General features: G+C 41.5%; 1 protein-coding gene across 1 annotated transcript in view; it reads right to left on the bottom strand.

Annotated features, from left to right (window-relative positions):
- The window catches only part of TRPC7 (transient receptor potential cation channel subfamily C member 7), an 81,508-nt gene extending 62,164 nt beyond the window's left edge, over positions 1-19,344 (bottom strand). Inside the window, exons 1-2 of the mRNA XM_037398537.1 lie at positions 18,443-19,344; positions 10,199-10,976 (exon numbers count right to left, since the gene is read on the bottom strand). Of these exons, the coding sequence (XP_037254434.1) occupies positions 10,199-10,976; positions 18,443-18,444 (780 nt within the window). The 5' untranslated portion in view covers positions 18,445-19,344. The remainder of the gene's footprint in view (positions 1-10,198; positions 10,977-18,442) is intronic.
- Between the last annotated feature and the right edge of the window lie 3,564 nt (positions 19,345-22,908).

Here is a 22,908-nt window from a genome sequence, read left to right on the forward strand (position 1 = left end):
GTGTAACCCATTTACTGGAGCATCAAAGCTTCACATTCAGAAATTTAATATCAGAAGTTTCTGGCAGGAGGAATATTCCAGGAATTTTACTGGAATTTCCCTTCTTTCGCTACAGATTCATCCCAGGATTATTTTATGCATAAGGGAGTTAACTGCACAGCACCCTCACCAACTCCTGCTCTCAAGGTCCCTTAAAAACGTGCTCATTAATAGGGGTTTTTCAGCTTGACAGAAGTGCACTCTTGGTGCAGGATGAATTGCTTATTTGAAAGGAAACACTGACATCCCAGGAGCAAAATGACCTTAAAGCAACTGAAATAGTCTCACTTCGAACAGATTCCAGATTTTGCGCTTATCTCTCTACCTGGCTAAAATGTCCTATTGTTTGGCTTAGAATTCATCTACGTGAAAATGCTTCTGAGAGGCTTGGCAGTGGCAAGGCAGCTGCTGTGCTGCTTCGCCTGTGAACCATTTCCATTGCGCTCCCCTTCCCACCCAGCTGGGGAATCCATCTATTGTTTCCTATCAATGCTCATAAGAGGACTCCAGGTTATTTTAGTGTTTTTATGATCATGTCTGTTGCTCACCTAAACTGGTACCCTGCTCTAGTGTTAGGGCTGTTATGTGCAATCAGACTGGAAGCAGTGAGCTTTAAGTGCCGCAGTTGCACTGCTGCTCATCCTTAATCGAGTAGGACTAGAAATTGGTTCCCAAGGAGCTGTAAAGGGTAATAAGCATTGCACTGATGGTGTGCAGACGGGCACTGCCAAGCATCTCACTTGCAGTAGCACCACAGGAAACAAAAGTATCCCAGCTGTACTCTCTGGGAGATTCAAATATTTCCAGGGTTCCTTCTGCCCTGCCATCTCCAAATGCCAGAAGTTTCCTCTGAACAATTTTTTGAAGGGAGCAAAACCCTTAAGGCATTAATTAAAATATTAAATTTTCTTACACTGGTGCATTGTCTCTGATTTGATGTGTTGAAAGGGTCTTTTTTCCCCCTTCACTCTTTCAAGAGAGAGACATGGGCTTGCTCCTCTGTGAAGAGAATGTTTTTTCCCAGAAAGTATTTTGTCAACTTTTAAAGACGTTTTCTTTTTCTTTTTTTTTTTTTTTTTTTTTAAAAAAAACTTTAGCTGGGAGATTTTATCAGTAACAACACTCAATCATCCCTCAAGTAGGCTAAATAACCTTGTAGGCAGTGACCAGGATCCCATTTTAGGTAGCCGCTCAGTGGCTAGTACTGTCGCTAGAGTTACAACTTCCATGAATAATGGCCTTATTTTTTCCAGGATCAGGCGTGGGTTGTAGATGGCTGACTTATACCCTTCACTATGAATCACAGCATCTACTACTCCATTTTACTGTGAATAGACACAGACAGATGCTGACATACCTTCACATTTGCAGATACAAACATCTTTTTTTCAAGACAGCTCCAGGCACCACAGCTTTGGCATCGGTTCTAAACCACTCTGAAGAGCTTTGGCGATTTTCTTCTCATGCAACATTTTAAAACCATTTTGCTTGGGCAATGTGCCAAGCAGAAAATTATTTAATCACAGAACATAGAAAGAGCACTTACAATAACAGCTCTCAAAGTATAGAGGATATTTCTTAATCTATAAACATTTAAAGAGAACAATACAAGAGCCACAAATTTGGTGGTTTTTTAAGGTCAGAAGGGTTCTCTACATCCATTTTCCACAGTCTCTGCAAGACTTCCATGCAAAACACATCTGCAATTAATTAATTTACCTCTCAAGACAAACTCAATGTGACATCTGTTATTAGTGAATTTATCTCTGAAAAAGAACAGCATGGAGAATGAGTTCCTTATGTACAAAGAGAGTCCCACTCAGTGAGCCAAACACAAATTACACTGCAAAGCGTAAATATATTCTCCTTCTCTCATGTTCTTTCCGTGATCATTTTTAATTTCCTCTCTTATTTTAATATCTCATTTGTTCCAACAATAAGTTAAAAATTTGATAATAGGTAATTTGTTTTCCTGCATTACTAGGACTTGATTCTTTCCTGTATTATGAGTTGGGTAATTGGTTGTATCAGCTTATGCATTTGCTATGCACAAGTGAAAATTGAAAAAAAAAAATTGTAGCTTCTAAACATACATTTTTTTCAAGGCAGTAGAGAAAATTGGCTTTTAAGTGAGAAGGGAAAAAAGAACAAACTGTTCCTTTTTAAAGCTAAAAAATACCAGACCACATCCCTAACACCATTTCTATGCAAAAGTAAGTTCTTATTAAAGACCTGGAAAAGTTAATATCTGAAAAACTTTAAAAAAAGATTCTAGATTACCAGCATGTCTTTAGAAATAGCAGTTTGCATCACTTCAACAGAAGCGTACAACTCTTTTGACTGTGCACTAGCAATGCAAATGTATGGAGCAATATATACATTTCTGTTCTTTCTCAGGTATCATGCATATTTAGGTAAAAAAAAAATATCAAAAAGTGAGTCACCTTTTTGACTTTGAATATCAAGATGGCTCCAAAGGCAGCAGAGATCTCCCTTAGAGAAGCCGATGGTACTGAAGTAACACAAAGCCAACAGGAGAAGCAGGTAACGAGCTAATTAGAACATTAATTGCAACACAAGAAGGGTCTGAAAGAGATGCTCTGGCTCAGCTAAATCAAAGTCCAGTATCATCAGGTATTAATTTGGAATAAATTCAAATAACCTAGTGACCTGCTCTCTCAATTAGAAATTTAGCAATGAGAGGCAGAAGAGGTAGCTGAGGAAAGGGGTACAATGGGAGGAGGCACTTCGCACTCCTGAGCAGCTGCTTTTTGGGGTGGTTGGCAGAAAACTTGCAGGAGGAGAAACAGCAGTTGCTCCACAGCTGTGTGCAGGACCTGGTGTGAGAGGCAGCTGCTTGGGAATAGTGACGGTTCATGTACTCAAAAGTGTGTATAATGGCAATGCTTGATTTTCAAAACAGGAACTACATAATACTGATTATACTTGTGCAGGAGAAAATAAAACCAGCAGAAAAAGGGAGTGCTTATATTCTCTCTACCAGGCCAGATTTCTGAACTTCCCTTTGTCTTCCCTTCCTAAAACCCAGCAAAGTGAAACAGCAGGAAAAAAGTTGCACAAGTGAAAAGACAGCTTTTTAAAAAAATGCAAGTCCTGTCTGGAAATAAAAAAGAAAAGAACAGAAATTCTGGAAAATTAAATGAGAGCTTAAAGAAAGGCCAGATACAAAACACTAAAGCCTTGAAGAGCATCTTGCTGAAATAATAAATATGAGTCAAAAAATGTGTTCCCAAACATATCAGGAGCATGAAGTCTGCCAGAGAGTATGTTGAGGCAGAGGTTGTGAAGGGATCACTCCAGGAAGAGTGGGTCAGAGCCCAAAACCTGATTGATTTACAAGAGCGTTAATGAGGCTACTTAGGGAGGTTCCCACAACAATCTTTTTTTTTTTTTTTTTTTTTTTCTTTTTTAATGAAAGATGAGTTTCAGGGGCTGCCTCCAATCAGTCAGTCCTGAGAGCACACAACTCTAAGAGTTTGTTTGGTTTGGGTAGGAAGCAGAGTGTCTAAGCCAGCCTTGCTGGTTTACAGCCCGAGGGGTTTAATGAGTTTTTCTTTTTCCAAGTCCACTGCTATCCTCCATTCTCACAAAATACTTCCCTTTCCAACTATTCTGCTTCCCCAAATTTTCTGCTCCTTCCTATTTTTTTTATCACTTCTTTCAGAAAGCAATAGCTTAATAATGATTTTTCCCCCCTCCATGCAGTATGTATTTTTCATGCTACAATGCTTCCGGGGGGGGGGGGGGGGCGCGTGTGGTGACACACACCAGAGTTCAACTTTTGCAGTCAGCTCGCTTTTCCAATTTTTCTTAGGCTTTCAGATATTTTTTTGTATCTTCTTTTCTCTATATTTATTACCATCCCACCTTATTTTCTTACAAATTTTAGAATAACCCCGCCCTATTTATTTTTCATTTGAAGAGACGGACTTTCATTAAGTCAAATTTCACCAAGTTGAGCAATCAAAAAGGTGAAAGGAAGCAATTCACAATCTCTGAGGTACTTAACCCCAGCAATGCCCATGATTCGCAGATGGCCTGAGAAATGAAGAGGCTGGGAGGCGTTCAGTGTTGCAGAGCCACAAATCTCAAAAAAGCTGCAGCTTCTCAGCAAGATATAACCAGACATGGCAGTCCTTACTACTCTGCAACAGCAGTACGGTGTCATCCTCAAAGTGCAGGATCTGCTCCCAGTTTCTTATTTGCAGAGATAAAGTCAGAAACACTAAGAAAATTTGCAAGGTCATTTCTCTTGAGAAGCTTAGGCGAAGCACACCCTGTGAAGTTAACAATTTCTATTTAGGTAGGAAAGAGGTGGGGCTGACATCCTGGAGCAAGAGCTGTGCTGCAGGAAAGCCAGATGATCCCTAACTGATACAAGTCACTGAGTCTCCAGGGCTGTTTTGCCACTCTTCCAGCATCATGTGAATTTAGGGATTTGGGCCTCAGCTGTTGAACATTACTGCAGCCCCAATAAAACAAGAAGCAGTTCCTAACAGGTGCATCTCTGCAGGCATCTCCACACTTGACTTGCCGCTGCACAAGCCCTCACTCTCCACAAATTACATCGCAGCCAGCTGCAGTCCACCAGCCAGCTGAGCTGGACACGATGCTCACTTGCACACCAGAGCAGGCTTACAGCTAGGATCTGCTTTCTGATCCCAACGTTTTTTAGAGAAAGGACAACAGTTAAAGGAAAAGTGACAGCAAGAGGCATATAATTTAGAAACAAGCTACGCTGTAGTAAATGAACTGACAATGTTGGTAGGATCGGTAAACAAAGACCACGCACCATATGTCTTCCAGGTGGTGGTTTTCACCATGCCTTTGGTATCATTTTAATCAACAGGAGCTGAGATCTTATTTAACACTTATGGTTGGTGAGATCTTTTCTTAGCCCCCTTTGCGATTCTATAATTTAATTTGTCTGGATTGCTAAATGGAATGAATTGGCTGATTGTCACCACCACAAGGATGTTTCCTGCCGTACACAAGCATGTAGTCTAATCTGAAAGCATGCAAGGCTGTAGACGGGGCGTAGAGTGGGATCTCACCAGACACAGCAGTGTGCAGTCATAGCTTTAAAAAAGTAAACAGAGCTGTTCTGTGTTCCACTCGCTGTTTCTAGGATGTAGACAGTAATATTGAGCCTAACACTGCTGTTAAAGGCAGCTGCAAATCCTGCAGACTGTTCGCTAGAAATGTAATCTCCTGAAGGGTTCAATGAACATACACAAATGTTCCTGTTGACTCTGCTTTTAATATTCCAGTCCTAGAAATTAGTTGCCTAGCTGTGGACAGCTGGCACCTGTGAAGACATCTGCATATGGTTTTACACCAAGATGACACGGCGAAGATCGATTTCTCTGCACCAAGGAGGAGAGCAGTTCTCGGCAGCCTGGCTCGTGGGTGATGATGTGCTCGTACGGACAAATCCTGGCTCTGTCAGTCATACTGGAAGTGACCTCAAGCTTACTTACATGGGCAAAACAAACAGAATGCACTGGTAGATGAGAGAAGGATTATTTGCTTTATGACTCAGGCCCAGGGTCTGTCAACTTTGAAAGAAATGGGAGTGTACACAGTTTTTTTTCAATTTGAGTAAAAGAGAGTGAAAAAGAGGGGAGCCTTCCTCCTTACGTGGACTAGAGGGATCCTAGCTCTGCGAGGCTGACATTATGTTTGCTCTCTCAAAACAGCTTCATATTTTAATCACTGGCTGTTTTCCACCTTTCATGGAAAACTACAAAGCACATTAACTTTGTCCTATATTTATGTTTTAATTTTACTTTCAATTTTTAATTAAATAAACCCCTCAGTTTCCCGCTGCTAGGAACCCTCTAGTCCACACAGGGAGGAAGGCTCTCCTCTCCTCCTCTCTCTTTTCAATGTCAATACAGTGGACTAAATCAGGCCCCCAATCTGTATTGCCCTTGCTCCAGTAGATGTTGATTTTATTTTTCCTTTGTAAACAGAAAATGAAAACTGGGAAGAAGGAGAATGTGAAACCAGTACTTAATTTTGAGCTTGCAAATGGGATATACAAAAATGGCGAAGTACAGAATTCAGATTGTTTTTCCAACTTGGGCTGCCTCCACTATGGAAGGGTACTTTTGCATAAAGACCTGCAAACATACACAGTGACTCTGACATTTACTTCTTTCTTTTCTGAAATTTCAAGAATCCACCTCTGAGGGGTTTCCTACGCACCCTATTTCTAGGCTAACTGCCAGGACATTTAATGCAATTACATTCCTAGTATTTTTGGTAGGAACAACCCGTTCAATATTCTTCATCTTATATTGGAGAAGGGGGATTATTTATTTCTAGACTCATGGACTACATGTTTCAAAGCAATTTGTTTTCTCCCATTAATATGAAAACTTTTGTGCAACATTTTGACACTAGAAAATGTAAGGGAAAAACAAAATTACTCCTCCCCCCACCCCCCCCCGCCCCGCCTTCGCCAATGAGCATTGCAAAAGCTGACATTTGCTTGAAATAATAGAACATCAACATTGATCCAAATTTTACATTTGTTTTAAATACTGGACAGATTCTTATTTTCTGTGGCCTCATCTAAGCTTCAGTGAAAACGCACTGATTTACTCCAGGAGAGTATCTGCTCCAGTAAGACAATTGCATTGACTGGCTCTGTGAGCTTCCCTGTTTCTTCCAGCTCCAAGTCTCCACTGTTATTATTCTTTTCAGCATGTGGGAAAACATATAGTAGCTGACTGTCTTGACCTTGATTTGGAGCCAAATTCAAGACATCAAGAAAGGAGCTCAACAGGGCAGTATATCCACTCCAGACTGATAGCCAGAACATCTACTCTTGCTTTAAAGACCTATTGATTGGTCAACAGAAAGGCCAGCAGTGTGATCTAGCATATGTCCAGACCCCTATTGTCACCTTAATAACACTCTCATATTACCTTGCGATGTGTGATGCTTATGCAAAGACGTGTTGTAAGACAGTGTATGACTGAATTTTAGCAACTTTGGGTGAGAACAATCTACTCAGCTTCTGCCACTGTGAAAACTAATGGATAAAATTATTTTCACCTAGTAATCTTCATTGGAGTCTCTCTGAAACCATGGCCAACCGCAGTTAATGCAAATTGTCTCCTTTAAAGTGGTTCAGGTGGCTGTTTTGTTTCACCTTTTGTACCTGTTCAAAGAGGCAGCTCACCTAAAAAATTTCATGTTCTCTAAAAACACAGTGCATGTTCTGGCTCTTCAGTCTGATGCGCTGATTAGTGCTATTGCATAACAGATTTAGGGCGGCAAGCAGCAGGTGAGAAGCACTGCATCTATATTTTAATTAGCTCATGCTAGGAGTTCCTTCAGTTACTTAATTACTATTTGTCCACCCACATTATTAAAATCTTACTCATGTCCTTCCGTTTCAAGGACTTTTTGTACCTCCTGAAAACTGTATTGCTAAGATTGCATATAAATAACTGTTCTGAAATAATCCCAAGCAATAATTTTCTAAATCTGTTGAGCACCAATTAAATTACAGAACTTTAGAAATAAAAAATTATATTTCTAGGAAAGTGTTATTTTAGGCACAAAAAAGTCCTCTGGAGCTTGTCTGGTTTCATAATTTTTTCATTATTTATGGGCTTCTTAAATACATTTTCAGCAATTGTGTTCTTCTCTATAAATGAATTCTCAAAACGTCATATTCTGTGAAAATAAACCTTACTGTTTTATTAATACCCTGTTCCACATCACACTTACTATGTTAATAAGAATAAATGCTTTTGCATAAACGCATACACCTGATTTTTTGTCTACAGTGAGAAGACATTATAATCTTGAGAAGTTCCTTATTTCTGGAAGTATTAAAATACTAAAGGAATGTGACAACTTTGAAGTAAACTAGGGGTATGGGTACTTCTGAGTTACTTCACTAACCTACATAGATGTTGCACAGAACCTTCCTACAAGGCAACGAAATCTGAAAGCCTTCCTGGAAATCCAGCAATTTGGCAAAGGGCTTCTAATGTTTTTTCCAGTATTGATTTACTCTCATCAGTTTGCCAGTGCTGGAGAGATGTTACTGCCATGAGACTATTTAAACATTTGATTCCTTCTTTGCTCCTGGAGGATTCATGTACCTGCCAGTGCCGGTCTAGACAACGCTGGCAGTTCTGTGAACAAAAGGAGGGATTCTGGTAGAAATGGATTTGCTTTTCTGCAGCAAGATACTTATCAGAACTGACAGGTATGTAATACTGGGGCTGTCTATACTCCACACAATATATCTTTTTCTACTGGAAAGAAGCTGGAACATTAATGAGATATGAATCTTGTTAACTGTGGGTGTGAGCCCACTGTGCTTTCACGCTGGAGTAACTCTCATTCAAGCAGCCGGATTCACAGAACACAGTGAGGTTACTTCACTAGGGCTCAATGTGATGCAAGTAAAAAATCCCTTTTAAATTATTGTGTCCTTGCAAATCTGATTCACATGTGTAAAAGAGTTTGCAGGATTTTGCCCTAATTCTATTGCCAAAAAAGCTCAGTGATTCGGGTACTTTTTCCTGTTAGAGATTTACTACAGAGTTTCAAAAGTAACAGCCTAAGAACATGCTTTCTTCTCACTTTTAAACTGAAGAGCATAGAATCGTTTAGGTTGGAAAAGACCTTTCAGATCATCAAGTCTGACTGTTAACCCAGCACTGCCAAGTGCATCACTAAACCATGTCCCTGAGTACCACATCTACACATCTTGTAAATACCCCCAGGGTTGGTGACTCCACCACCTCCCTGGGCAGCCTGTTCCAGTGCTCGACCACCCTTTCCGTGAAGAAATTTTTCCTAATCTCCAACCTAAACCTCCCCAGCACAACTTGAGGCAGTTTCCTCTTGTCCTGTCACTTGTCACCTGGGAGAAGGGACCGACCTCCCCTGCCTACACCCCCCTGTCAGGCAGCTGTGGGGAGCGAGAAGGTCCCCCCTGAGCCTCCTTTTCTGCAGGCTGAGCACCCCCAGCTACCCCCGCCACCCCCCATCAGGCTGGTGCCCCAGCCCCTTCCCCAGCCCCCTGCCCGTCCCTGGACACGCTCCAGCCCCTCAGCATCCCTCTGGGAGTGAGGGGCCCAACACTGACCCCAGGGGTCACGGTGTGGCCCCACCAGTGCCCAGCACAGGGGGGACAACCACTGCCCTGGTCCTTTGCAGCCTATAACTACAAATCTGGAAATTGATGCTTTAAGACTTGAATAGTTTTCTAAATTAAAAGTAACGGCTTCCTGGCAAGCATCCTACTCCAGTTCACTCACAACATAGATTTTATTACCCTAGTGTCACTGATCATAGCTGCACAATAGTGGTAAGTCAGAAAACAGTCTTATGTTGATGACTGAGCCACTGAAAATTATTTTTTTCATGACTAATTTATTTTTGAAAGGGAGACATTGCTATTTATGTCATGGAAATTACTTAGAGAAATAATGCAAATGGCATTGGGCATTTACAAACTCATTATGATAATGGCAATCTTGAATAACTTGTAAGAATGTTCTGCAAGTCCCACTGTTATGTTTGCATGATGATAAATTTTATAACAATCTCTTGATCATTTCTCTCCTCCTTTCTCATGAAATCCGTCATATAAAGATGCACTACCAAACCATTAAGATGAAATGCAATTTAAATTATTTTACACGGAACCAAAATTGCTTAGTTTATACCCTTTATCATTGAAACAGAACTAGGTGTACTGGATTCTTAAGCCGTTAAACCAACCTCTAGAGCTCTGCCTCTAAATAGATTGCTCAATTAAAAAGACTTACCTTTCTTACAAAAAATGAGTCTCCATCTTTGTAATAATCTAATTTTTATTCCTGCTGCAAACTAAAGAGTCTAAGCAATCACAGTGTGCAACGTAAGAACTCCAGGTAAGGATGTCTCTGCTATAATATGCAATGTTCAGTTCCATGTATTTATTAACTGGGGGATGCACAGTGATCTAAATCTATGTGTAGTTAACACACCTGGCAGTTTCTGCAGCTTCTGTTTCCTCCCCCACCCCCTCCAACGGAAAACCAAGACTTGATCAACCATATAAAGCACACAGCACCCTGAATACATTCAGCCCAAGGAAAAAGGCACAGTGGTGAATTACCTTAAATTCAGTTTCAATGTTCGCTAGTCTGGCCAATTCATTGCTTAGCTCTAAAGCAGTAAGGACAGGGTCTTCACTGGAAAGAGACAAATAAGCAGCACTGGCTAATCCTTTGTAGGCATTCATTCTCGATCGAGAGTGACTAAAGGAATCTTTCCTCTGCTTCTCAATACATTCATTGCACTTGCAAAAATAGTCATGTGGCCTTTCAATCCGCGCGCCTTTTAGAAGTAAGATGTGAACAATTTCATACTCCTGGCAGTGGGCAGCAAGTATGATAGGGGTAATGTCATGGGAGAACCGAGTTCCATCTTCATCATAAGCATAAAAATCATCATCTCTCAGTTCCTGCTCAAGGGGGCTGAGTGTGAGACGCTGTCCTTGTGCAAAGGCTGGGTGGTTCAATATTGCTTCCACAATGCGCACGTATCCTTTACTGATGGCTAACAAAAGCGCATCTCCGACTCGAGCGAGATTCTCCTTTTTGAGGAGGAGCTCTGTCACTTCCAGGTGCTCATTCCCTACAGCTAACTGAAGAGCGTTTTGTCCCATATAATCGACACAATTGAAGTTCAAGGTTTTGGATTCCTCCAGCATTTTTCGCACAACAGGAATGTTGCCATATTCTGCAGAATCGAGAAAACGTTCCTCTTCTGCAGTCAGGCTGGTGCCTTTCTCATTGAACATGTAGGCTGGGCCCCGGATGGCCTGCCTCCGGCCCTTCTCCCGAAGGGTTGTGTGCCTTCGATGCATGTTTTTATAATTGCTGTTTCTCAACCTGCAGAATACCAGAAAGGAAGGTTGGTTATATTCTCAGAGAGTCATGGTCTCACATAACCTGAAATAAGGATAAAAATATCTCATTATGATCGGATCTCGCTAGCTTTATGATCTGGGCCAGTTGTTTAAAATCATTTAAGATACATGTGGAATAAAGAAGATTAGCTTTATGAACAACAGACAAGTTTTCTTCCAACTTGTACACCCTTCTGGATATCAACAAGGATACACAGCACGTTAACTCGAGAAATAGAAAAAAAAAAAAAAAGAAAAAAAGATAGTATGAACATATTGGTTTTCATTTTATTGTTTAGAACTTCATTACACAGTATTTAGGAGTGATATCTACACCATAATATTTCTCTGACTTACTCTTTTTCAATTTTATCCTTGAGGACATGAGCCCTAAAGAAAGTTAGTAGGACTATGTCAATAGACCTTGGATCAGGCCAACAAGCTATGTTCCATAAAGTTAAAAATCATGCCTCTAATTTTGAACACACAGTAACAAGGGTAGAGATGTTGCATGTTCTGTTAAGATTCAGCTGGTACAAGTAAACCACCTATTAATTCACTGCTTTTTTCATGCTACATAATACCATTTTTCTGTTTCCTGATCTAGAGCCGTTTAATGAATAACCGTCTGAATTTTTTCACTGAAATATAGTTTGCAGCTACTCTAAATACAAGTACCCAAATCCTGGGGCCAGTCTTGAAAAACAGGAATAACTCCTGATTTGGTGTCACATCACTCCCCAGTACGCATCTTTCAGAGTGCCACTGCAGAAAGAAGAGAACACAGTTATCTGACCACAAACAGAGGGCAGATCAAAAATGGTCATGAGTTTCCCCACTGATTATGTGGCTGAAATGCCTTCACTTGCAGTTGGTGGGATGGACACAAACTGTTCTTATTCTACCTTCTCTGGAACCCCTGACGAAAACTATGCCACATGCAAATGGGCTCAAAGGGGAGTAAACCATTGTATGAATTTAACTAAAATCCTAAATCTATCTGTGGTTTTAAAATGTTCACACTTTGCATTCAGTGCCATCTCATAGTTTTTTAATTTCATCGCAGTAGCATCTTAACGAAATCATAGTCCCTCTTTTAGAGCCTAAGCATGCGGTGTTAATTTCCATCCTAAGCCTACAGAACGTGCAGCCTGAGTAAAAAGGTATAAACAACACTGCTTCCACAAAAAGCATTTGCACTCAGTCCCATAGCAAGTCCTAAATCATTTGGATAAAATTTGCAGGAGCTTCTAAGCTGCAGTGGGCAGATGTAACAAGTAAGCAGGTGTTAATGCTCAGTGGGTGGCGAAGGTTCATCCTTCCACACTCCATCTGTTCCTCAAGGCAGATTTGACCTTCAGTCAATGAAAAGTTCATGTGGTGCTCTGAAAAATACTACTGGAGTTTGGAAGTGCTGTCATGAATGACGAAAGGGAAAGGTGCCAGGAAACAGAGTGGAGTAGATATATTGCCTTCAGTAATACGTAATGAAATAACGTATGTAATAACATAGTAATGGAATTAAGTAAAAGCCCGGGAAAACAAAAGGCATCAGAATCCCCAAATACCTAAAATATCAGGACACAGAAATTCTCAAGGTAGCTGTTCCCATGCAACTAACATATACATGTGCAGCTATCATCTTAATTCATCACTTTTTTACTGATCTAGAATAGAAAGCTAATACTGGAGAGTTTCAAACAAATTTTACGGAAAATTTTTAGCAGTTACATTAAAATTTTAACAAATCCTAAGAAAGCAATTTTGTGACCATACGCAGTTGAAAGAGAGGTTCATAGTTAAGAACCTGTTTCCCTAAGCTTTGATGCATCCATATAACAACTTACTAAAAGCTGGAAGAAACTAAACATATCATCCTATGCTCCACTGAGAGATGAAGTGTTATACGAACCTTAAAACTAAGGTTGTGAAAGAAAGTTTAAGGACACAGACATGAGGAACATAAGAATAACGAAGGAGATACGGTTACGTAAAATTAATACCCATGACTGAATGAAGTTTTCTATAAGAGAAAACAATAACAGTAAAAAAAAAAAAAAAATACCATTAACATATCTAACACTGACAAGGAGACAGAAGTCTCTAAAGCAGCAAAATGCCTGGGGTAACACCGAGGCCCCTTTGAAGTCAACCATTCAAGATCCATTGAGTTCAGTGGAGTCCAAATTTTGCAAACACATATGCACATGCACACACACATACACAATGTCCCCAACAATTAGCTTTCATCTTAGAAGCAGCCCCAGTGAGATCAAGAGGACTAACATGTGCTTAAAACGAAGTAATGAACCATATGCAGAAGTGCTTATCTAAACTGGAGGGCATGTCCTTAGCTGTTCAGGACAACATTTAAGTTTTAAACCTGCACTGAAGTCTTACTGAGTTCACGTAAGGACTATACATACCAATAAACACTTCTGAATTCTGACTTTGTTAGATAGAGACTTAAGGTACCAGGAAGCACTTTACACATTTGCAGTCGTGGGCTTTCCTGGATGTTAAATTAAACCTCTTAAAATGTTAAGCAACTTAAAAGGATGAGCTGGTGATGGCTTAAGCAACTGTGGCTGGGATTGACTGGAAAGCAATCCAGCTCCTGCAGCTGCTCAGTGATGACCTGTGGGTGCAGCAGGATTGCACACGCCTAAATATCTTAGGGCTGTTAATTGCAATAGCTGCTTCAAGCTGGAGGAATTCCACTGGGCTTTTCTGATGTTCAAAAACCATGTAGGGCAAGATATTTGGCAACCTTGTTTGTTGTTATATTTAATGGTCAGTACTGGAAGCAACTCAGCTATATGGATCATTTCCAGCAGTGAGGAATTTATTAGATATTTTGCCTGATATCCAAGTATAATTCTTGATACTTAATTCTTCTTTTCTTAGAAAAACTTTTCTCTTCTGGTATGTTATGACTTCTAAAGGAGAAGCCAGATAACTTTACAATCACACCCAAAATAAACATAAAGCTACATAAAATATTACCATTGGCCCAGTTCTAAAATTTTTGCCTGAGAGGTTAGAGTCTGTCCTAGAGCTAATTAGCACCGGTTTGTTGTATATGAAGTAACATGCCAAAAAAAAGGACCTTCATTTCACTTTCTTCAATTCAGAGTGAATGCTGGTTTCTTATGCTGTTTCTAACAGCAAAATTTGCATCAAAGAAAGAGGAAACAGAAAAGCATGCCTGCCCTCCAGAAAGAGAATTCCTACAGAACATTTGTCTTGCAATAAATGTTCTGCTGGGATGTCCCTGCAGCACAGAGTTGGTCTCTACTGCCTGCAGGTAAGGGCAAGAGTACCATCATTCAGAGGGCTTCACCTCAGATGAATTATGCCCCCCAGCCTTGCTCATGAGCAGAAAAGATCAATATCTCAGCTATTGCACTTTGTCATCTTTATAGAGGACAAGAGATGAATAAAAAATTACACTTTTAACTTTGAATAATTTCATGAGAAATGCTTAGCTATCAACTGTTCTGAAAAGAAAGTTATAATTATGTTTGACCTGAGAACTGAATCGTGATAAAAAAGTGGTAGTGCAAGAAGTAATATATGCTGTAGCTGAAGATCTTGGAAACTGAGCCCTACTGTGGTGTCATGACTATACTCGGCACCTTTTTCTATTCTGCATTTCAGTTATGTGCAGGCAGGTTTAGAACTAATCGTATTTACTGAGTATGTGTAATGTTCCCTCTTAAAAAAAAGTAATTGTAACTTGATTGCATTTATCTTGCCATTTTTGTTTAAAGGTGCTTTGCATTGAAATTACTCTGTATTTGCATATTTTATTGAGACAGCTAGTGATCAAACTCGTCAGGCACTGCAATTAAATATTGTGTTTTTCTAGGAAAGAATGTCAATGTATGCAGTGTTGTTGGAGAGAAAACGGTCTGGGAAAAGAAAACCAAAATTTCAGGGCTTAAGTACTGTTTGCAGCAAAGCACATGCAGCTTTACACAGCTGAGGGAGCCATAAGATGGCTGGACTCATGTGGTGAGTGGAGAAGAGTAGCAGTTTCTGAAAGGTGATTAAGCTCTTAATAAAACCTCCCCAGGACCCTCTGAGTTTCTAGTTAAATGGCTAAGAATAGGTCCTTCCACCTTGCACGGACGTACTGGGCACCGAGACACTAAATATCTGAGAAGGGAACAGGGCATAACATGAGATTTGTTCTTAATGTGATATCACTGAAAACACTGTTGAAGCTGAAACTCTCCTTTTTTGGAGCCACACTCTCCTAACTGGTCTGAGTTCCAGACATGTAGGTCAAGGTGGACTTAGGAAGGAAGCTAGGCTGCCTCATACGGAGTTTACCTCAGCAAATGCCTTTTCTCCTTGATCCTCCAGACTATGCCATGCAGGACCTTCTGCTGCCTCTCTAGGCCCACACAAGAACCTATGGAGGGGCAGGGCTATCATCTAGAGCTAAGGCTTGGGGAAAATATTCAAAGTTCTAAATTTCTTAAGAGGCTAAAATGGAGTTTTTAATGTGCTGTTGAGCCAGAACTTTACAAGCATGTAGTGCAGGCTGAGTAGTATCTGCTTACATTTGTAAAACATCTAAAGTCTGACTAGGTATTGAAATCAATGGGTATTAGGTACTGCAGCAATTTTGGAATTCTCAGGTGATGTCAACCTTTACTTGTCTTAGAGCCTAAAAGTTGAGCAAGGCATTTATGAAGGCAGCTTTAGGAACTTACAGTCTCTGACTGCACTTTGGGTTTGCTTTCATTCAGTGGAGAGAGGCTGGCAGGAGTCTCCCTGTGCCCTTTCAATGACCCCCTTTGTCCAGAAACTACAGAAGAAACTTAGGCTATGTAACCATTACTGTGCCCCATGTTGGATAAAGCAGCCATAGAGTAGGCTTTGATGAGACATTGAGTCCATCTTCTTCAAAAAGAAATTTAAGTTTCCAAAAGCCATTTTGAACACATCACTTTTGGTTCCTGCAGAGTCTCAGAAACTGTCAGATTGACACTTTACTTATTATTTTTCTTTCTACTTACACCAATATTTCTAAAAAGAATCAGGGCATGTAAAGGCTGCAGACTCCCTGAGGCCTCTTTGGAATTGACACAGCTCTTATACATCAAATGGACCATTTTCCTCTATTAACCCTTGCTTCCACACAGGAAACCTGATCTAAGACATGCTATAAACATGAACAAAAATTAAGGAAATTAAGTTTTACAAGCAGATGCAAATTGGTATAGAAATGAATCAATTTAAAAGAGTAAGTCAATTTGTTCAGAGCAAAAATGTAGGATGTTGCATCTTTTAGTTAAAAAAATTACAACATGTTTTACAGCAGAGTCCAGACTTCAGGTCAGGAGTGCAGGTTGAACACAGCTGCACGCATTTAATATCCTACGTGCAATAGGCTACTCTGGCTTTCCAAATGCTGCATAGGTATGTATTACTAGAGCTTTCCGATACCCTTTTTCTCTCTAATATCTTAAATAGCCTTCTAAATCTTACCTTAAGTCAAGATGTAATCCTTCAAGATGAAAATTTTAAGTATCCTTTTTCACATATTGCTAATTTACTATGTAACAGACTCAGTATCATTTGGGGTGGTTGCTTTTGATTAACAGCAGCTTATTCCAAAGTTTTCTATGCTTTCAAATGTTTAAGTGCCATTTTATTTAATCTTGGGATATCCAAAACACAAATTCAATACTGTTAGCAACATGGTCATTCTCCTACATGAAAAGTTGCATACGTATCTAGGGACAATTAATAGATTTTTTTTTTTAGCTCTGTTCAAGCAGATACTAATTTACTTGCAGAGCAGTCCTACAAAGCAGTTGCAGGAAGTAATGTCCCCTCCAACCATTTCCACTGCTCATATAGATAGAAGAATATGATATTTCAAGGTCAAACTTTGAAAAGAGGCCTCTCTCCTTGTGGAAGTACAGATGCAGTCAGCAAAACCACACCTTTTCAAATCCCTTAAAGAAATGGCAGCACTAGATACGTTCAGGAAGACAAACCAGGCCTCTCATGTCATTAAAGGATGCTGATGAATGATGCACACTAACATTCCCAACACCTTCTTGTCATGAAGCATAAGGTCTGAGGTCAATAACCTAGAAACATTGAGGACAGACCACCAAATCTTTACCAGCATCTATGTTTTCATGTCTTCCCTGATGTGTGTTAGAAAGGAGGCAGCTCTGCCTGGTGGTTTGAAAAAAGGAATTGGAATTTGGCTTTCTACCAGCTATCTTTCAGAAAACCCCATCCTCTGTTTCTGAGTTGTCTCACCCTCCCCCCTTTTTTTAAAGTAAGCATCAGCATTTTCTTTCCCATTCCAAAGCAATCTCATGCACCAATACAAGACTTTTACAGCTGGAGAGACTGTAATCACTTTGTTTCTCGAATTCAGTTTCTTCTTGTGTTATATGTACTGGGGATTTTTTTCCTTCCTTCCTTGCTTCCCCTTAATATATGATTGTGAAGATGACTAATTATTACAAAGGTAAACATAGAATGCATGTGAGATAGATATACAAAAATCAAGACTATTTCTGCATTCTCTCCCATTGTCCATTCATTAACATGTTTGGCCACCAAATAAACTGCCATGACAAGAATGAGTCTGACTCTTCCTTTTTAATCCGGATTTGGGAACTAAGAATAGGACACCTTTACTGTTGAAGCACTTCAAAACTCAGGCTGAGATCGTACTGAGAACACAACAGAAGAATACCTGTTCATTCATAAATTTTTACTACTGTTGAAAGCAATGAAAAATATTTCTAATGGTGCAAGCAGGGGGCAGTGTAACGCTGATTTTCAACTAACAGTTCCATGTAAAAGAGAAAGAAGCTCTGAAAAGAACTGGTAATCTCGATTCTGGCTGTATTTCATTTTTCCCTATTGCTGCACCCTTTTCATTGCTCACTTCACCGTTATTTCAAGACAAGAAAAATAGGAGAGCAAAGGATTTCTGACAACCGTTAGACCCAGCAAACTGCAACAGGCATGATACAGTGTCCCGTATTTGCCCCTCTCATTTTTCCTCGTTTCACCTTGGCCACACCGTTTCCAGGAAAAGCAAACCCTCAAAAAATTCACCCAGCTACAGGAGAAGACAACAGCGTGGCTCCAAACCATGTGGCCGGTAACAAACAAGCAGCCCTTTGCGGTACACTGAGACCAAACACGTTTGCACAAATTCCAAGGGTAGAAAGCCAAACCGATTTCCCACGCAGCCACCCACCTCACTCATGCCAGCCTATACTCAGGCTTGCAGGAGACCGAGCCACACCGAGACACCTCTAGCCCAGACAAAACTTCCCGGTGCGTAACTAGGGACGGGCATTAGAGCCAGAGCACTTCCCAGAGGAGCAGAAAGGGAAGGCAGCTGGTGGACACGGCAGACCCCCGGTGCCCGCCGCCCCCGCAGGGGCAGCACCTTACATGTGCGCGTCGGGGCAGCTCCGCTTCACTCCGGCGGCGCGGGGCGGGCGCGGCGCCGGCCCCCCATGGTGCGCTGCGCTGCCGCTGTCCCTGGTGCTGAACGGCCGCTCAGCGCGGCCGGACGGGGCGGGCGCTGTCCGCGGTGCTGCAGCCGCCACCGGCGCGGTCGAGGCGGCGGCTCATCCTTATCCCCCACTCGGCACCGCTCAGGCAGAGCAACCCGGGAGCGCCGGGGATTCGCTTCCTGGAGGAAGAGCCTGCTGCGATGTTGGCATGTGAGTTGCGTTGTCTTCCCCGTCTTCCCTCCCCCTCTTCCCCCGCCGTTGTCCTCCTGTAGGTGTGGATTTGATGGGTTTTTTTCGGAGCGCCCCTTTTCTGGCCGGAGCTGGGCGAGTGCCCCTGCGCCCTCCCAGGGGGCTACCCCAGAGCAGGCGCGGCGAGAGAGCCTTCCTGGAGAGGGCAGGGCTGCCTGCAGGCTGCCTAGCGGGGTGGGGGGCTCCGTCGGGGGCTCTCCCCCTCACACGCCGCACGTCTGCCTCATCCGGCTGTGCCGCCCCTCCGCTGGGAGTGGTTAGTGCCGCTTCTCCCCGTCTGCCGTGCCCAGGTTAAGATCGTTTTCTGCCTTCCCTAGATCTTGTCTCTTAGGGGACGCCGCGGAGGGGTGTGTATGTATGTGTGTGGCAGGAGTGAAGGGTAGAAAACGATGCCAACATGCAAAATAATCAGTCAGTGCCATCATTCCCCTCTCTTGCTTGGCAGAGGAGAGCCGCCAGAGCAACAACTTCAAACTACACCCGGGAGCACCAGTGCACCCTTCTGCACTCTATCCTGAGCAGTAAGAGCAGGTCTTTTTCCCAGGACACCCACCAGGATGCTCCCACCCCCTCCTACACAGCTCCAGGCACACAGGGCTCTCCAAGCCCATGACCTTCCCTGTCCTTCCCCATTTGTGTAACCCCTCTGCACACCCACTCCTCCTTACCTGGATGCAGGGATCCCCACCTCATCATGCACCCCACTACAGCTACCAAATAACATCTGCCCACCTCACCTGGTGTGTTCTCTGGGAGCTTAATCCTGGAGGAAACCCTCTGCTTGGAGAGGTAACAGTGGGAGGCAGCACAGGGCTCTCTGAGCAGCACACACTAGAGGATGGCAGGATGTTGATTTGCCCCCAGGTTGTCCTTCTCCCACCCCCTCATAGCACTGGGGGAAGCAAGGGCACTGGTTAAGAGATTTTTAACCAACTTTCAGTCTCAGATCTGTGTAACCAACTCAGCTGAAGATGCTATTTGATGGAAACACCTGAGACAAATGATGGGCACAGGCACTGACCATTTCAGCAGGGGCCGCTGACAGTATGGTGTGGTTTCTGTAGCAGCACTTTAAAAGCTTACCTTTCAGAAGACTCTACCTTTCACAAACTCTTAAAGACACCTGGTGCAGGGCTTTCACCCCACATACCCAGGCAGCTAAGTTACCTTCACCAGCCTGAGCTGTACTCACAATTGTGAGGAGGCAAGCCTTTTCCGACTAAGATATTTTAGGGCTTGAATAAGGAGAAAAATTTAGTAACCTCTATTGTAGGAGGCACCCATACCTGCAGGATTCACTGCACTCTGTTTTGACATTGTTTTCCTGTGCTGATACCTCCTGTCCTCTAAAATGCACTGACTGCTTTGTTCTTGCCCCCATTTCTGGCTTCTTGGAGTTCACTGAGAAAGTCAGGAGAACCCAAATGAATAAACATATGAGAACGATGTGGATGTTACCAGGCCCAGGGGAGAACAAAGTTTTGAGGGAAAGGCATCCTGTGGGGAAAAAAAAAAAAAAAAAAAAAAAAAAAAAGAGATTGACTGCACAGGTATATACTCAACCTGTGGTGCTGAAAGAAATTTGAAATGATATATTGCTGCACAGACATGAATCTCTGATTTAGATAGCTAACACAGCTTGGGGTTAAGATCAACCCCACTCTCTTGCTTTTGGACTTTTTCTCTAAGCAAAAAATAGCTCTCCAAGTATCTTGGTATTTGTATGTTGGTTTTGGCTGGGATAGAGTTAATTTTCTTCCTAGCAGCTGTTAAGGGGCTGTGTTTTGGGTTTGTGCTGGAGAGGGTGCTGGTAACACAGGGCTGCCCAGTCCCTGCTGAGCGGGGCTTACACAGAGCCAAGGGCTCTGCTGCTCCTCACCCCACGCGCCAGCGAGCGGGCTGGGGGGCACAAGGAGCTGGGAGGGGGCACGGCCGGGACAGCTGACCCCGCCTGACCCCAGGGATGTCCCCTGCCATGAGCCTCGTGCTCAGCTTATATTGCTGGGGGAAGAAGAAGGAAAGGGATGCTGTTGGGAGTTATAGTAGTTATCTTCCCAAGTAATCACTATGCACCACAGAGCCCTGCTGTCCTGCAGATGGCCAAACACTGGCCTGCATTAGAGAGTGGTGAATGAATTCCTTGTTTTCCTTTGCTTGTGTGCACAGCTTTTGCTTTACTTATTAAACTGTCTTTATCTTAACTCACAAGGTTTTTTTTTTCATTTTTACCCTTCCAGTTCTCTCTCCCATCGCACTGGGGATGAATGAGCAAGTGGTTGTGTGGGGTTGAGTTGCTGGCTGGGCTTAAACCATGAGACTGGCTTTTCCTCCTTCAGGGTTTGATTTTCTGCCATTCAATACCTACCACCATAACAAACTAATTAAAAATCCAATATGTTTACAGGTTCTTGCATTAAAACTATTTATTTTCATTTCCTTTCTAAGGCTTGGGAATACTTGCAAAAGGTCAATTTATTCACTTTTTTGTTGTTTTTGTTTTAATTGGGTAGATGGGAAATGGGGATTAGACAAAAATGGTATTTTTTCATGTATTTTATTCATAGACAGTATTGCCAGGTTATATGAAAAATAATCATTTTAGGGTTGAAAGTGATAGATTTACTAAACATATGTGGTCTTTTCCCATGTATATCCTGAAAAATATTCAGGTATGTAATCAGTCTACTGCCTTACTGCTCCATGTGTCTGTACAGCTGCAGTTATGTGTCCTGATCCTTTCCTTGTTTCTAAGTGCACTGGAAAATACTCATCACTTACATTTTCACACACATCTTTTTTTTCTAAAAAAAATACTCAAGCCCCAGCAATGCCTAGTGCTCAGAGTTATCAGGAGGACCTTCTTAATAATCTTAATAATCAACAGCTTACCCACTCCATAAATCTGCAGCTGACAAAATACTGACAGCAGTCCCAATCGCAATTAATTTGTCAGATTAACACATCTGAAGTGAAAAAATGGGATGGGAAAAGGGGATCGCAGAAGTCCATAGTCTCAGCACACATTAAAAATACTCAAACTACTGCTGTAGGTTTCTGGTAAGGCACATCTTAGAAATACTGGAAACCCACAGATACAGAATCCAGAAATCTTACACCTGGTTCTCTTAAAAGGCATTTACCACAAGGTTCTGAATTTCTACAATTGGCCTTTCATCTTGATTAGCTTTGCTTTTTGCTTTTGAACAGTTTCACATGAAAACAGTGTGCTGAGAAATCTATTTCTAATATTATAAACCCCCCTTCTGAATAAAGTCTTTTTAACTAACAAATTACAGAAAACTTGGGGGGTTTCCTGCACATCCTCAACTATTTGCATTGTTGTACACAGTACCCAAAATGTCCTTACCTCAGTGGGGGCAAGAACAACTCTTGCATGAAAGAATTGAGTTGTTATGTGCTTCATCTCACTTGTATCTGCAAAACTAAGCAAAACACATAATAAATGTTGTATCCTACCAAAACCAAACAAGCACGTATTTCTCTGCAGGAACAAAAATGTGGAAACAATTAAGCAATTTTAGTAGCTGTGGAATTGTATATTTACATCATGACATTGAATGAATGAACTATGGAGATTTCAAATTCCTCTCAAGGTTTGTAGTTTTGAAAGGTTTTGAGATCTTTCTGAGCTCACTATTTGTTATACTAAATATTATTGTATTCCCAGACATACTGCAGAAAGAGGATTGCATGAGAAGGCCTTAAAATGAATGTAAAATTCTACTTTTGTTTGCTCAGGTCTGATGTTATCCATATGCCACCAAAAAAGACTGAAGAAAGATAATTTTTTTTTTTTTTTTGGGGGGGGAAAGCTTAAATTGAAATGGAACAAAAAGGCTCAGAAATCATGGCATAAAAAAATCTGATTCTTTTTCAGAGTAGTTAATTCTCTAGTTACTCGGTGGAGTCCTCTATGCTGTCTCAATCATTTCCACAGTTCAACCCCTTTACTGCCATTGCAACCAGAACAAACCAGAACACCAGTGGAAGTTCAGCAATGATTTGTCAGAATAATTTTTGCTTCTATTGATAAACATTTTTTCATTACAAAACCATTTCGTCCAGAGACTACAGTTCATTTTAGTCACTGATAACCTTGACTTGATCTTTCCTTCAAACACATGCATATGT

This window comes from Falco rusticolus, chromosome 8 (assembly GCF_015220075.1).
Source record: "Falco rusticolus isolate bFalRus1 chromosome 8, bFalRus1.pri, whole genome shotgun sequence".
NCBI lineage: Eukaryota > Metazoa > Chordata > Aves > Falconiformes > Falconidae > Falco > Falco rusticolus.